Source organism: Megachile rotundata, chromosome 5 (assembly GCF_050947335.1).
Source record: "Megachile rotundata isolate GNS110a chromosome 5, iyMegRotu1, whole genome shotgun sequence".
Lineage (NCBI taxonomy): Eukaryota > Metazoa > Arthropoda > Insecta > Hymenoptera > Megachilidae > Megachile > Megachile rotundata.
The window spans coordinates 5322270-5340203 of record NC_134987.1 but is presented as its reverse complement, the minus strand read 5'-3'; the positions used below and the strand labels follow the sequence as shown (position 1 = coordinate 5340203).

Below are 17934 nucleotides of genomic sequence, written 5' to 3'. Positions count from 1 at the left end.
TTAATAGCAATCTTTAACTGTGGAATGTAACATTCAGTATATTTTTTCAATTCCACTTTTTACTATTTTACATCATGCTATTTTAAGATGTAATAATCGTTAAAATAGTTTGACTTGTATTTATTAAAAACTGTTTGTTCATTTTTTTTAAATTAATTTATTAATTTTTATTTTGATAAAATTATTGGCTGAGAAATTTTGAATTTATATCACTCCTTTTTTTGATCCTCTATGCAATTCAATTATTCATTCTACGAAGCTTCTTTAAAGTTTACACGCTTAACTGTATAAAAAAATAATAAAAATTGATATACTTAACTTCAGTAGAAACACCATTGTACATGTTTAGTATGTCAGGGTCAGAATTGACCTAGGCTCCGTTATTTTATTAACTGAATGGAACAATAGCCATCAGTAAAGGAAAAATAGTGTTTCAATTAAAAATCGTCAATATTATCGAATATAAACAAAACTAAAAAACTGAAAAATGTAACAACTAGCCCCGGTTTTTCTTAATAGTAGTTCAATAATAGTAGACAAAAAATTTAGCGGAGAAAATTCAAAATTAGCGTAATATCTGTAAAAATGTCTTTTTTTAGGTTCACTTCAATTTTTCAGAAGTGCAAATTATTTTACGGAATAAATAAAGCTCCGTATATTTATTTTTATATTTTACTGACATACTTGTATTTATGATATTACTGTATCATAAATACAATAAACACACTGCTCAAAAGAAATTTGGCATAGAAAAATTTTAGGCAAAAATTGGCCAAATTTGACTGATGATAGCTCCGTGAAAAATCATCGCAAAGTTATGCTCTTTTTTTCAGATTAAAGCTTGAGATCTCTACTTTAAGACCATGTAGTTTGATTTTAGATTTGATGCATCATTACCACAATAACTCCGTAAATGTGAGGTCATGTTTGCTATATTGAAAATTACAAAGTTTGACGAAATGCATGGACTTGCCACATTTTTTTTTAGTGATACTGTTTACAGCAGCATAAAGTACAAACCTTCATCTTTAATTTCCAGTATGTGAAAAAACCGCTACCATTTCTTCCCGCAAAGATACAGAACTTTAAAGAAACCCTTGCATTTATGGCATATACCGCCGGCATTAGCATTACCCGATATGCACCTCGGAGAGGTTGCTGGACAGATTTTGCACATCATATGGATCTGACAAGAGCCTTTTTTTGTGTGTATTTGTGTGTGAGTATCTGTGTGTGTGTATGAATTATCGTCGAGAAACCTCGTTGAGAATCATTCTCGAATTTTGCAGTCCCAATTCAATTCGATTGCATCCACATCCTGCAGTAAGTCCAGATTTGAACCCTACAGAAATTTAACAAGACAACCTGCCAATCTGTAAGACTTGTCGCAAGTCTTAACTCAATTTTGGAATGACATTCCACAAAAAGAAATGAGGGCTTGCATTAACATGAATAATAGGCTGCAAGGGATAATTCAACAACGCGGAGGAAATACGCGTTATTAGAATTCAAACATACACACACGCAGATACTCACACACAAATACATACAAAAATAGGTTCTTGTTAGAGCCATATGATGTGCAAAATCTGTCCAGCAACCTCTCCGAGGTGCATATCGGGTAATGCTAATGCCGGCGGTATATGCCATAAATGCAAGGGTTTCTTTAAAGTTCTGTACCTTTGCGGGATAAAATGGTAGCGGTTTTTCACATACTGGAAATTAAAGATGAAGGTTTGTACTTTATGCTGCTGTAAACAGTATCACCAAAAAAAAAATGTGGTAAGTCCATGCATTTCGTCAAACTGTGTAATTTTCAATATAGCAAACATGACCTCACATTTATGGTGTTATTGTGGTAGTGATGCATCAAATCTAAAATCAAACTACATGGTCTTAAAGTAGAGATCTCAAGCTTTAATTTGAAAAAAAAAGAGCATAACTTTGCGATGATTTTTCACGGAGTTATCATCAGTCAAATTTGGCCAATTTTTGCCTAAAATTTTTCTATGCCATATTTCTTTTGAGCAGTGTATATAAAATAGATATAATAATGATATACTATAATACACAGATCAATTTGTAAAGAATAATCGCTTTTAGTTGTAGTAAGTTAAAATTTAAAAAAAAGGAGATTTAATATTTGTAAATTATTTTACTAAAAACGTTTTACATAGATTTGTAGATTTAAAGAACCATTATAACTTTTGTTTTAAATATTTTTGTTTCTAATATCTTCCGTCATTTAAGATTTAGAAGCAATTACATAGCCAGGTTAATAAAACGTTGATTTTTTAAAGTAAAAAAGGGCACGAACAAATCATAATTATATACTTAATTACGTCTACCGAACAATTGTGTAAAGTCTCGTAAAAATTGGCGTGTGTCAGTTATCGGGGTCCTCTCATTAAAAATTATTGCAGTTTCAAAAATTTTTCAAAATTAAAAAATTTCAAGTCTGCAGTTTAGAAGACGTTCGTCCAATTTTGAACTTTATGCAACCCTTCTTTTACATACAGACTGCAAGTTTAAAATTTTAATTTCAAGATTTTTGAACTACAACAATTTCGATATGAAGTTACATGTACGATTGGTCATTTATGCTATATTGCATGAATCAATTCTGTAAACATTCTAAATAAAAAAAGTATTAGGGTACAATATCGAACAAATCAACAATTCACAAGGTATTTCATCTTACTATTAAAATAACTGACCTTTAAGTTAAAATACCTCAAGAATTATCGATTCTTTAAGTGTCATATCTTAATACTCTTTTATGGATACTCTAAAGAATTAATCTATGTACACTTGATACTCAGTTACATTTAAAAATAATCATGTGACCATATCTATCTTATCTTCTAATTGTAAGAAGATAAGCAGTTAGGGATTATTAAACAAAAAAATGTTTATAACTTTAAAACAAGGTTAAATCGGATTCATGTCTTTGCAGACACTGTAACTCTTAACAGAACAATTTTATAGGTTACGGTATAGCACTTAATACCTTTAATAATATTGTTTACTGATAAGAATTAACAATTTAATTTTTTTCGAGCACTAGCAACTACAATATTATCGATGATAGAAATTAATTTTGCTTACGAGAAACTCTTATCGACGACGGAAATTCGATACTGGTTATCATTAATCAATTTAAATGGTAAAAATTGTTTTTTAGCGATTAACCCCTTCCCGTGTTTTGACGAGTCTCACTTGTGATGCACTTATAGCTCAAATGTGACAAACCTTACTCAAATTTTGAATACTCTTCAACTTGAAATTTAGGTGCAATTATAACTTTAATTATCAAGTCCCCTGAATATAAAATACTCACAACATTTTAATTTTCTTTGTTCGTTTTAATGTTATAGCCCTGAATAGATAGTCTTGACTGACGCATCTGTTAACCCTTTGACTACGGCAGACTTTGGCACGCACTGGCCATACGGTACGGTACGAATTCACTCGCGACGTCCACTGGGTACGGCGAAATTTTACGTTAGACATGCATTAGACGCCTATTGGCGCCAACAATACCGGGAAGCTAACATGTTTCGGACGCCTATTGGCGCCCACAGTACCGGGAAGCCAACATGTTTCGGACGCCAATAGGCGCCAACAGTAGTCAAAGGGTTAAATAAATGGCAAGGGAAGGGGTTAATAACCATCATCGTTGATCCGAATTTTATTTTGGTTATTGACTACCATTAACATAAACTAGTTTTTTTTCAGGTTACTAGCAATGTTAGTGGCAAAATATTTTTCGTTACATTGAACCATTATTGTTATTAATATCTGCAATTTATACTATTAATTCCCAAAGATATATAAATATCAATAGAGGTAATAGAGAAATTGAAAACTCACTAGATATATTAAAAGTTAATTTGGAACGAATTATTTCGAATTATCTCTAACGAATTATATAAATAATTCGAACGAATTATTTCGAAAGGGTTAAAAATAAAAAGTGTTAATTTTACAATACTGAAATCTTGCTTGACAGTATTTGTTTCACATTATCAATAATATTGATGGTAGTATGATAATCAATAATTATGACACCTTTATAAATCTCACCTTGTATAAAACGTGAGTCATTTAAATCACCTAAATATCTTTGTAAAAACTACAAACGACGAAGTACAAATTGTAATTTAACTACAAACTACAATTAACTCTTTCAAAATCATGTATGTTCTGGAAATTGTATTATATTACATTTTTTACACTAACTTATTTAAAAAAAGAATTTGAAGGTCCAAAGGTGTCTGTATAAAAATATGCCGTTCGAGTCAGATGTAATTCCTTTAATTGCACGTATTCTACATCATTATGAAGATATTACACTTCGCACAAGTACAATTTACGCGTTGAGATCCTCCGTGCGTCGAATACTGCCACCAGTACGCGCCCATAACGCAGATCAAATGCGATATCTGACTCAAACGACATATTTTTATACAGGCACCTTTGGACCTTCAAATTCTTTTTTTAAATAAGTTAGTGTAAAAAATGTAATATAATACAATTTCCAGAATATTACGTATAGAAATCAATTGTGCACCGAACGGAAGGTATAAAATGTACGTATAACTTCAACGACAATAATATTTTTTCCACAAGCGAAACTAAAAATTCCAATTTATTCGTATTTTGCCTTTTGACCTATAGTATACATATGTGAAATTTGATCAAAATAGTACAAAGTTTTATTAAAAAAATTTGCAAAATAATGTTAATTTTTAATATATTTTTTAAACAAATAAATTTTTCAAAAATCCACTTACGCCACATTATTGGCCTTTTAAAACAGAAAAATTTGCACTTTTAATTTTTTGTCTAGGCCTAATAATTCTTGAGATATTCGAGAAAATATGTTTTGCAACCCCAACTGGGGGCCATTTTCACCCCTTCAGCATGGGCGATGGCCGATAAAAAAAAGTACGTGTCAAATTTTTTTTTTGCGTTCTATATCATACTCGAAGCGCATCAAAATCGGCGATTGGGTAATGTCCCTTGTTAGAGAATAATTTTGAGTTAAAATTTGAAAGGTGTCTTTTGACACCTCTTGGTAGAAATAATATTAAAGTAATTTGTCGAATTGACAGATGTAAAAAAGATATATGACTCTACTTCACAAACGACGGACCTCAAATCTTGTATATTTACCTTGAAAAACCAAAAGAATAATATTTTATATCATTGTATCAATACAATTTTATTATCAAACACAATGTAATTTTATACTTCAGATTCTTTCCATATAATGATTAATAATATTTCTATTTAAATGTCTCACATTCCATACAGGGTAGACAACTATAATAACCACGATCATTTAAATTATTTTTAATACTTTTGCAGAGATTATACAGAAAAAATTTATTTACAAAAATTATATTTAGCACGTTATAACATAGCGGTAAGAAATTTTGTAGATGAAGTGTCCTAAAAAATTTTGTAATTCGACTTTTTAAGAGAGAAATTTGATAATTAAAAAAGGAAGATATATTCGAAAGCATTTCTTCTGACAAATTTAAAATTCTTTTTTTAAATATCTTGATCAATAAAATAATGAACATATTTTAATTTTCTCTAAATTTTATATAAAAATATTGAGTATTTTACGTATAGTAATTAATAACGTAAAAGATATCCAGCTATCATTACTAATTTTTCAAATAATGTTCAACTTTTTTCACAGCTCTTATTGAGACGTTGAACTGGCATTACACATTGTAACTAAAACCCATAATTATATGTTTACATAAAAAAGCACTTTTGTTTTTATTATAAATTTATATTTTTATTACTTTTATTATTTTTAATACTTTTGTACAATATTATAAATGTAGAATTGCAATACTGAAAGCTATAATTTTGTATAAAATTTGAAAAAAAATTAGTTTACAATATGTATATTCTTTTGTTAATAAGGACTTTCTAAAAAAAAATTTTAAATTTGTTAAAGAAGATTTACAGAATAACCTTCCTTTAATTTTCATGTTAATAGTTCATCTTAAATAACTTGTTATATTTTATTCGTTCTAAAAGATGAAATTGGATATTTAGACGATCACAAAAAGTTGGAAACATTTAATGTTAAATAAAAAAATTATGTAAGTACACTTGCATATTGCATAAGAGACATGTATTTTGTGACTGTGTAATCGACACAGAAGTGAGAATACATGTAGATATAAACTTTTATAATTGAAACAATAGAATGATGCACATGGACACTACTTTTCACATTTTTCACGTTACTAAAATTTTAAATAACATCAATACTACATATAGTAATTTCATAACACAGTGAATATAACAAGTTTAAATAATAATTGTTGCATTTGCAAAAATAGTTGCATTTTTGCAACTACATTTGTAATGTCCATGTATTCATTGTGATATTCAACGTATTAACATTGTATGATTTTGTACTCGTCGTTGAAATCCTTCAGGAACGAAAATGGTGTAATCTGTAGCAATTTTGATTTGCCCTGAAAAATCTATTATTTACAATAAAATTATTACTACTGCATTACGGCCGTTTCAACACCATACAGCTTTTGCAAATAAACTTTTTTCATAAATAGTAAAAAAAAATTGATATCTCTATAAACAACAAAGATAACTAAAATAATAAATACTGTCAAAATAAATAGATACGTTAAAATTTGAATTGATCATTTAGAAAGTGCTCCTTATAAAATCATTCAATTCTTAATGAAACGATACAAAATCATACCTTTTTATAACACAAATAAAATATCTTACAGATACTCCATTTTAAAATTAAAGTACAAGTTTTAATTAGATTTGAATTCGTTTTTAAAAAATATTTACATTGTAATAATTATTCGTTAATATCATATTTAGTGAAAAAAAGTAGAACAAATATTCTGACAATGAGTATTTTTCTCAATTTTACAATTGTATAAATTAAAAAAAGAAAAAGGAAAGAAAATATGTATTCAATCGCTATTATCATCATTATTAAAATAATATATAGGGTATTTATGAAACTGTAGTGCAACCAATAAAAAGATTGATTTTGAGAAAACAAATAAAAAATACCTTTTTTCTTCAAAATTATTATATCATGAAATTCTTCAAAACTTACTCGCGATAAAGAAGATAACAATCTCAAATATTTTGATAATTTTATCGATAGATATATCTGTAAATAGATTATATAAATTTATAAATATAACTATTAACTCTGTTGAAATACATTTTCATGATATTTTTAGTTACACGTGTACATACTATTTTTAATTTGTAATATACATTACTATTTCAACAACACTATAAAAGGTCCTAATTAATAATACATTATTACCGTATTCGTTTATGTATAGCATTCATTATGTCGAAATAAAATTTTTTGCTATTATGATCATAACCGTAATTTTTTTAAAGAGGTATACTGACAAATTTTCAATTTTAATTTAAATTAAAAAATAATGTAATGTTCATATTATGTACACATAACAAAATTGTACTTTCCTAAAGAAAACTAAACTACCCGTTGCGCCACAATTTCAAAAACACCCTTGTACAACGATAAAAAACTGAACAAAATGGTTTTCACAACAAAAATTGTATTAATTGAATACTCTATTTATCTATCAGGTGCCCCACAAAGTTCGTGCGAGTGCTATCCACATATAAATATTGCATACACTTATTCATACCTTTACTTTTATGTTCAAATGCTCCTTTCTCAACGTGAAATAAGATTTTAAATTCCATTTCTATAAAACGAAAAACTGCATCATACTCGGTGACACTTTAAATTTTACCTGTCGAATGATTTTGTGAAACGAAATAAATAATGATTATATAAAGATGAGCTGTGCAGAACACATTGATATTTCTCGATAAAGCTTAATAATTTGTTGTATTTATCGTGTAATACAATCTTATATTATTTTGCAAGAACAGAATCTTTACGATTTAATCTAGCTAATTTATGAAGAGTTCTTTGAGGTGTAATACGTTTAGAAGTGAGGCCGCAATAAGATGTTTAAAAGCCTCAAACATTGATGCTAATATTATCATGTATGTGTAATTCAAAGTATAAATCATAAAATATTTTATTTTTCGGAATTTGGAATTTTTGGATTCTTGTAGATTTGGGATTTCGAAATTTGAGAACTTTGGAATTCGAAGAGATTGGAACTTCAGAATTTCGGAATTTCAGAAGTTCAGGACTTTGAGACTTTGGAATTACAGAGGTTTGCAACATTGTTTAAAAATAATATAAAACGTATGTATTACCTTTTTTTCTCGAGATCTACGTGTTAAAGCATCTTCAAAATCGGCATGCATCAACTATTAATAATACAATTATAATTATGATACAAACTGATTTAATTTTAGACAAAAAAGAAGTATAAGGGACAGATTATTTATGAGTTTACGGATTTTCTTATTCTTTCAATTATAACAACAAAATCAGCGCACTAAACAATGAAGTCATTGCATAGGAAAATCCGCACGAACTTTCTGGAGAATCTAACAGTAGAAATATACCATATTTCTTTAGTATATTTTTCTTGCATTTTATAGTTTAGTAGCCTATATTCATAAGTAGTACAATACTTACAGTTGTTCAAATTTTATATTTTTTATTCTATATTAGATGAAATATACACATATTCATCTTTAGTAATATTTATATGAATGATTGAATCAACATATTCAATACATCAATATATTAACCAATTCAATATATCAATATATCAACACAATCAACATAAGAATTAAAATAATTCAACAAGCAATACTTAGTGCTTGAATTTCTAATCTTGTTTAAATTTTCCTTATTATTTTAACTTATGAATTAAACAATTTTTAGTAAAATAACTTTTATCATCGAAAAGAATGTATAATTCGAGATAAAGAATATGTAACATGTCATTTGTAAAAAAAGTGGACTTCATATTCAAGTTCATTAACCTATAGTATGTAGAGCTTTGAAGATGATTAAAGATAATTTATGACGCTTTAAATTCTGTTTTTGCCGAATGTCTATAACTCAATGATTGCTGAGTCCAAGAAACAATAAATATGTAACATGTTTCTATGTTGTTGAATGAAAACAGTAAATACAATTCCATTTTCATTAAGATTTTCAGTCTTAGTGCCTTTACAATATAAAAGAACTTACCACATGCATATTAATAAATTACATATTGCTATTTACAACTTTGAAGAGGGTACAGTTATCATTTAGGGGATATAATAAATCACTAGGTTGATATTTAAGATCGTCATAGTTTCATCATGGTAATAAAAGACCTTGAATGATCTTCGAAGACTAGCATAGACATATAGATTAATGAATGAACTACATACTTGAATAAATGAAAACACATTGCACATGTATTTGAAATATAGTACAACTTTGTACTACTATGTACTACTATGCCAATAATTTGGCAGATAGAGTTCAGTTATAGTGTTTTTTTTGAGTTGCATAATACTGTATTATATTTTATAAATGCTGCTTATTGTGAAAATAATAATAGTAACAAACAAATAACAATAAATATGTATATGTATATATACATATATATATATATATATATATATATATATATATATATATATATATATAAATTATTTGTATAAATAATTTATATATATATAAATTATTATCATTTAAAAAAACGAAACTTCACCATCATATCTTTTACATTAATAACAATAAAAAAATTTTGCTTTTGCCAAAATATAGGGCCTCTTTTACCCTGCAATTTCCATATAAGCACTTTTTCGTGACATCAATAGTTCATGAGATATTAAGGTGTAACACTTTGGCGCGGACACCCTGTATATGTATACAGGGTGTTACCTGTAACGCTATTCACTATTTTTCTCCCACTTGCAATCACCCTACGAAAAGATGTTTAAAACAATATTTGCAAGGTATAAAGTGCACAATAGATATTAGTAAAGCAAATTTTGAAAACCGTTTGTTCTCTTAACAAAGTCAAGGTCACCTTGGGTTTTTTAAATAGGAATATATATTTTTTTTTATTCATATCATTAGAGGACATCGAGACGAATTCAAAACATATATTACATGATATTTTTATTAACATATTACTCGATTTACAGGAGTGGAAATGTGAAGTACTTAGCTTTTGACTTTGGTAATGTAACCATTATTTGACTCCGAAAAGATTACTGAATGTAAACACGCGACTAGAATGTAAGAAAATACACTGTTCGAGCCTGAATGCTCGGATAAGTATAATGATTGAGGTAGGAAAAGGCGATGTTCACAATTGTAAAGTGGACTGTATATAAAAGCTTTACTATTAAAACTTAGACGCGTGACTTATTAAGGGTCTGTCCCTTCGAAAATACAAGTTCGAATCCGTAAGTGTCCGACGGTCGGAACACTACCAAGCCCCTGTGGCTGTTGAGAAATTTCTAACGCTTTCCACGAAAATCAGGAATAAGGTAAACCCTTGAAGGTTCCCCTTCCAGAGATGTTAGATATTTTGGCGCTCAAGTGGGGTTGAGAACTTTCCCTATTTTTACCATGTGACAGGCAACTGTGATGTTTTGCACAGTTTTCTAATTTCTCTGCCTGCCACATGGTTTACAACATTGACCTAGACCCAAGTCAACCCTGGCCCAACGATGGGCTGACGGTCCTACCATAAATAAACTATTATTTATGGGTCCCTAATAAGTTCTCAACATACACTTTATTTAATTACATGTTCAAAATGTATGCCGCTCCCATCACGTAATATTCCGGGCTTTTATTTCACATTTCCACTCCTGTAAATCGAGTAATATGTTAATAAAAATATCATGAAATATATGTTTTGAATTCGTCTCGATGTCCTCTAATGATATGAATAAAAAAAAATGTATGTTCCTATTTAAAAAACCCAAGGTGACCTTGACTTTGCCAAGAGAACAAACTGTTTTCAAAATTTGCTTTACTAATATCTATTGTGCACTTCATACCCTGCAAATATTGTTCTAAACTTTTTTTCGTAAGGTGGCTGCAAGTGGGAGAAAAATCGTGAGTAGTGTTACAGGTAACACCCTGTATACAAAATACATATACATATTACATAGTGTTTATGTATTTCATATTAGTTTAATAGTCTCTGTTTTTTTTTTAACAAACGTATATTGCACCCTTTGAAAAAAGTATTTTTTCATGTTATGTTATTTGTGAAATACATGTACAATATAATTTCAATTAGAAAAGCAAAAGTCACAGTGAAATATTAGAAATATTTTATCTCTCTTTAGATAAGATTTGTATTCATAATAGGATGATACTTTTGAAATAGAATAAGATTTATTTAAAATACTTTTGTGAATAATAAATACTTCAGGAGATAATAGGAAAGTATACTTCAAACGAGACACCCTGCGTCATATAAGTGCTACATATGTTAACACTTGTAGTTTCAAAAGTATAAGGATCACAGTTCTTAAGTATGTAAATATTTAAACATGTCAAAATTCTTTAATATCTAGGAGTATTATTATACTTCTGTCTATTTGACCTTGTAATGACTTTGAAAAAATCTTGTGAAGATTATGTTTAAATATTTAAATGGAATATCATATCTATTTTACATAGATTGATTTGTCAAATTTTTTTACACAGATAAGTATTAAGATATTATACCAGTAAAATTAATAGTTTTTTAAATATTTCAACTCCTTGCCTTATAATATTGTAATGCATTTGTGATGCACGCATCAATTCTAAAATACACGATAAGCCTAATCGCATTTTTAGTAGGAATAAATTTTGAACTTTTTTCAATTTTTTTTTCATTGATTAATGCAACTGTGTAGAAATTCAAAGATCAAGCAATTAAATTGAAAAATAAGGTATTGCATACTACAATTTCAAATATCTCATTAATTAATAATCGTTTTACATTATACTTTCACATTGATTCTTTGAAACATTTTACAATGATACATTTATATTTTTTATTAGTTGTTTTTCCACTGGGTAAAAAGATCAAGGGAACAATGAATATCTTGGCCATAGAACTATAGATTTTACAAAGAATTTAAGAATCTCTGTCTACTAACTCAAATTAATTGTAAACTTTGAAATAAGACTAATTATAACTTTTAAATAGATATAAGACTTAAATAGATATAGCATGAGTGTCATATTATTGATTTCTGTTAGGCTATATGCATGAAAATTGGTCATCGTTTTCTGTAATTGGCAACCCACCATTTTATATTAAAAGTATAAACATAGTGTTTATGTAAGCTGCAAACTAACATGCTACAAGTGCTGTTTTCAGATACTTTTATATCATCAAACAATGTCTTAACTTACTATTTTCAGAGTTCCACATTTAATACGCATCAGCTTAATATTTTAACAATTCTGTAATAACTGAACTGCAAAAATATCAATTTAAAAATCGAGCTGTATTCGTTTAAAGTATTTTTATATAATTGTTTTTTAATCACTATAAATTATCCTGTATTATTTTCTACAAATTATTATTCTCATATGTAAATTTAAACACTATCTTCACAGACCTTTCTTGTAATCATCACAAAATCAAATAAGGTATAAGAATATAAATATTATACAATTTTTATATAAAAAATTTTTCCTGAAAAAAAAAAAAACAGAGTAAACTGTACATTATATTGAATACTGTAATTAAAATTTAAGACTCTAAAAAATGTTTTCTCTTAATAAAATAAAAGAATGTTTATTTCATCTTAAAAAAATTGTAAATGGTTAAAGATAATACCTCAATCAACTTATACACAAGATAAGTCACATAAAAAAATGCAAAGCGTTTTCTAGAAAACTAATAGAGACAATGAAAAAATTCACTTTTAAATTTGTATTTTCTTTGTGATATATCTAAAATGATCCTAATTATCAGTAATTTCTCAACAACTTCTTTAATAACCGAGATATTTAATTGCAGAGACTAATTTGTATTCATAATCAACTTCAGTTCTTGTAAGATGCAATGATAAAAGCTTACGACTTAACACTATCAGACTTTGCTTCAAAATAATCCTGAAAGGATTGGAAGTAATCATATTTTTATCTGTCTATATTCCATTAGTATTAACTACCTTTAACAGTAATTTTAACTGTTGATAATCTCACTTCTTTGGCAATAAATCTTGATTACTTAAATTCTTCAAGATAAAAAGCACGTACATTTTCATTTAACATATCATTTGTAGAAATAGATCTGATCCCATTTCTAAAAAATGGGGTTATATAATTTTACTATTAAAAATATCAACAATCATTATCACGCTGTTTCCTTTTCATAGTATCCTCTACTTATTAATGTGTAACTATGCCTAACTTTTTGAAATTTATATATATATACAGTCAGTGTAAAAAGTATTCGTACAGTAATTAATTTCAACAAAAATGCTGTGAAACGTCATTTATTAACAAAATTTTAACAAATAAAAAATACTTACATATTCTTAGATGTCTATGTATTCTATGTAAGAATGTGTATGTATTTTTTATTTGTTAAAATTTTGTTAATAAATGACGTTTCACAACATTTTCGTTGAAATTAATTACTGTACGAATACTTTTTACACTGACTGTATATATATATGTAAAATACGGACACAATAAACCAAACCAAATATGAATATCTATAAGTCACTTGTACATTTAAAATATTGTCAATTGCGTAAATGAATCTTAAGATAATAAACATTTTCTTAGACTTCCTCTACATTTTATTGTGTGAGACATATAATAAAAAAGTTTTGCCAAGAAACGATATGCAATAATTTAAATGATTCATCTTGCACGTATAAGTTGGTGACGTAATAGCCGATTAATATCATATTCTGTTCCATATAAACGACATGTATTCAAATCAAACTTGTTTAAAATGCGAATACTTCGCAATCACCGAAAAAAAATAAAGTAAGACTTTCTGATTTTATTTTCAGACTAGATCATAAGTGATAAATATTAACATCACTTACAATAATATAAATAATATCGGTAATATCCTAACAATAATGATTTAACAAATTTATGAGCAAACACATATGTTATAATTTATAAAAGTTATTTTCTTGGTAATTATACTTACGTGAAAAATACATGTGTGTGCACAATAAAATTCATGTATAATAACTAGAAAGCACTTACATAGAACATATGTAATTTTATATTATTGGTCAAAGTAAAGTCATTTATAGCTTAATATACTTTAAGAAATAAGGTAAATAAATAAAAATTTTACCTGTAAATTATGGTACGCTCCACTATCTTCAGGCGGTGTAGGCTTACACTTGCCACAACAGAAGTTGCAGCAACAACAGCAACAACAACAGCAGTAACATGCAGTTATCAATGCACAAAACAGGAAGAGTGCCTATAAATAAAAATATTTCGCATTTTAATACATTACATATTAATAAGAAAATGATTATAATACTAGAAAAATTTGTAAATTTTATTTATATATTACACTGAAGTAAATAATATATTTTGGAAATAAAGTTTCAAATAGTAAATGAAATACAAATGTAATAAGGATGTAAAGATATATTCAATTGTTTATACACTACTGCTTTCCAAAAATGGATATGCTAAAAAATCTTTATTTAAAAATGAACATAAAAAATTTATTAATTTGATAACTAAGCAAAATAAAAATTCAGAAAAAGATAAAGACTTACATTGAACCAACGGCAATTAATACAGTATGCATTAACATTGTCTTCACCAAATTGTTCAGCAACGTATAATCCAAGAGATCCATAATTGTCGTATATATTTCGTTTAGTTAAATCTGTTAATATAGCATGGGCTCTGTTTATTTCTTTAAACTGAAACATATCATTTAAACAAATTGTAATTAGAAACTATATTTAAAATCTGAATCTTAATATGATTTTATTATAAAAAATATTTTGGACTATAATTTACATTTTTAATTTTTCTTATATTGTTTATGTATTAAAACAATAATTTGATCTTGCTCAGTAACAAATTAATTTGTAGAAATAAAGAATTATTATTATAATATTTCAATTGTAGACTTTACTGCTGTCTTCAAAACTTAAGAAGATTAATGGTATTTAAAAATGAATATATGTAACATATCAGTTAAATTATACTTTCAAATGAATAACCATTTTATGCATATACTAAAATATTTTGAAGATTATGTTATATTTATAAAGAAAAGAAGCAATTTTTCACAAATAATATTTTAAAAATTCTGAATTAGTATATTAATTTTTTTCTTTACTTCGTCTTGCTACTGTGCATAAAATGAAATTCATTGCTTATTCAATGTACTAAGACATTTACCTAATGTTAAAAAACAAAAACAATAGAATTGGGAATATAAAATATCACATAAAATTACTTGTATAATATCTAATTTTTCTTCTTTTTAATAAAAACTCCTAGGATTTGATAAACTCCACCCTTTTAGTTACAGATTAAAATTATTTTAATAAAATTTATATATCAAATTACTATTTTAATTAAATAAAACAGTATGTAAGTTGATATTTATATTGCACATGTAAAGTACCAATAAAATCTTGAATAACATGTGTGCATTACTTATATTATTCTACTTTTTACGAAGAACAAATCTCCTTTGTTTGTTTAGTATTGCCTTATAAATGAAATGAAATTTAGCAATTCTAAAACTTCTTTTATTTTTAACACTGACTAATTCTAGAGTTACTCGAATGATCTGATTAATACAATTTATTCTTTGTAAGATCAATTGATTTCAATATACTGAAAAATATTTGACTTAATTTTGTTATTAAAAAATATAATCTTATAATGTAGAAGACAATTATCTTACACTATACACAGTATTGTGCACAAAATAATCTATTTAAATACCTTTTCTATCTTAAATTTATAAGTTTAAAAGAACAGATTTAAAAATTTAATTTATGAACAAATTTACTTTTATCTAATTTGTCTTTGAAAACTATTTTAAATATAAAAAAAATATTTCTCATATCATAAAGAGAGAAATGACCTCTTCTACGTTAAATATCACATACATATATTCGTATCTTATTTTTGTGAAAATTGAATTTTACTGGGTTAGATTCATAAATAATACCAATAACATAATGGTTTATCTGGTTGGTATATAGTGAATAGTAGTATATGCATTCAATGACCTAGAGTAAAGTACATTTGAAACTTTCTTGATAATGTTTGTACATTTTCTTTTAAACAGCTATAACTGAACTCTATGACATAAGAAATATTATCTGAATTGAATCTTATCTTATCTAATGTATATGTACAAATGATTCACTTATGATATGATCTCTATACATTAATAATTTTGCCCAAAAAGGATATGATAAGTGTATAATTTAAAATTTTGTACAAGATATAAGAAACAAATGTAGAGCATCAATGAAATAATTTAAACTTATACTTTGAGAAATAATTGTTGAAAATAAACTCAATGATAATTCTTGTTTTTAAAAATAAATATTTTTAAACTAATTTTACCTTTTCTGTTGCTTCTGGATTATTTGGATTTTTGTCAGGATGATATTTTAATGCTAATTTTCTGTAAGTTTTTTTTATTTCTTCGGGAGTGGCAGTTTTTGGAATTTCTAATATTTGGTACAGGGAATCCCCTGCTGTCCTGAAACAAATAAGATGTTAATAAGTCAGTTAATAATTTTCTGTTATACCATGTCTAGTCTATTAATTCTTAGCATTATTTCATTACACTTACTTTTAGTTTAATAACAAATAAATAAAATATTAAAGCAATGAAGAAGTTAATATATAAAGTATTGTATGTTTATTTTTCAAAAGGATTTTGTTGATTATATAAAAGACTATATAATTAAGGTAAAGTATTAATATAAAACTTCATTAGATAAGATTTTACAGTTTACATATATACAAATAATTAGTATCCTTTTTTTAAATAAAATATTATATTATCCAAGTAAATTTCATATTTAAATGCAGAACATATAAAATTGAAACATTATTTATTCCCATATTCAAAAGCTTTTACTATTAAAAGAATATAAAAACTAGTTCCAGTTTAAACAGTTAAAATGATACTAATACACAAAAAGAAAAAATAATAATTATTGTTAACTTAAAAAATCTCCCTTCTTAATTAAAAAATACTGTAAGATTAATTTACTTTATTTTTCATAACTTAAATTTACGATTAAACATTTTTAGTCAGTAATACATTAAATTCTATAAATTTATATATTTTATTTTTCTAGTTATTGTAAGTTACGCCATGCCAAAGAATAATTTACAAAATAAATAAAATATACATTAATTTGTATAAAACGAAAAGTGACAATGACAGTCATTTTCGAAGTCGTGTTAAAACTTTTAGACAACAAACTAACCTACTATTAAAAGCACACTAACATTTAAACAAAATATTACTATTTAATGTATTCGTAATTTTTTACATTTTCAAAAAATAAATAATACGTTATCACAAAAATGAATTAAGAAGAAGCAATAGTGAAAAGGTACAAAAGTAAACCAGCTAGAATTAACCTAACACTTCGCGATTATATATAATTCTTTAGCTTTTGAAACAAACGTGTTAAACTTAATTTAAAAAAGCAGACACTGACTGATTATGAAACGAAACAATACATTTTTGCATGAGAAAAATATTTGAAAAATTTAAAATGCTCAAACAAGGATGGTAAAATACTCACGACATTTTTCTTTTATCCATGTTTAATGGAATTAATGTTATTTGACTGTACGATACAAAAAGTAGAATTAATTTCCTACAAAGATATTTCGAATGCTCGTCGTTTTATACTACAAGTACATGATTTTCGTCATTAAATGCTCGCAACTTTTTGAATAGATGTTGTGTCGGATGATAGCAGGGAAAA

The 17934-nt window shown here is 26.5% G+C and overlaps 1 protein-coding gene across 6 annotated transcripts in view; it reads right to left on the bottom strand.

The window, feature by feature from the left end:
* The window catches only part of LOC100875310 (Cysteine string protein), a 54827-nt gene extending 36896 nt beyond the window's left edge, over positions 1-17931 (bottom strand). For 2 of the 6 annotated variants that reach the window (XM_012291643.2, XM_076532018.1), the window contains exons 1-5: positions 17749-17929; positions 16547-16685; positions 14722-14871; positions 14283-14414; positions 8293-8346 (exon numbers count right to left, since the gene is read on the bottom strand). In XM_012291643.2, the coding sequence (XP_012147033.1) occupies positions 8293-8346; positions 14283-14414; positions 14722-14871; positions 16547-16685; positions 17749-17768 (495 nt within the window). In that variant the 5' untranslated portion in view covers positions 17769-17929. Of the gene's footprint in view, positions 1-8292; positions 8347-14282; positions 14415-14721; positions 14872-16546; positions 16686-17748 lie in introns of all 6 variants that reach the window. The other 4 variants (XR_001096835.2, XM_012291641.2, XM_012291644.2 and 1 more) reach the window with 4 other exon arrangements.
* Between the last annotated feature and the right edge of the window lie 3 nt (positions 17932-17934).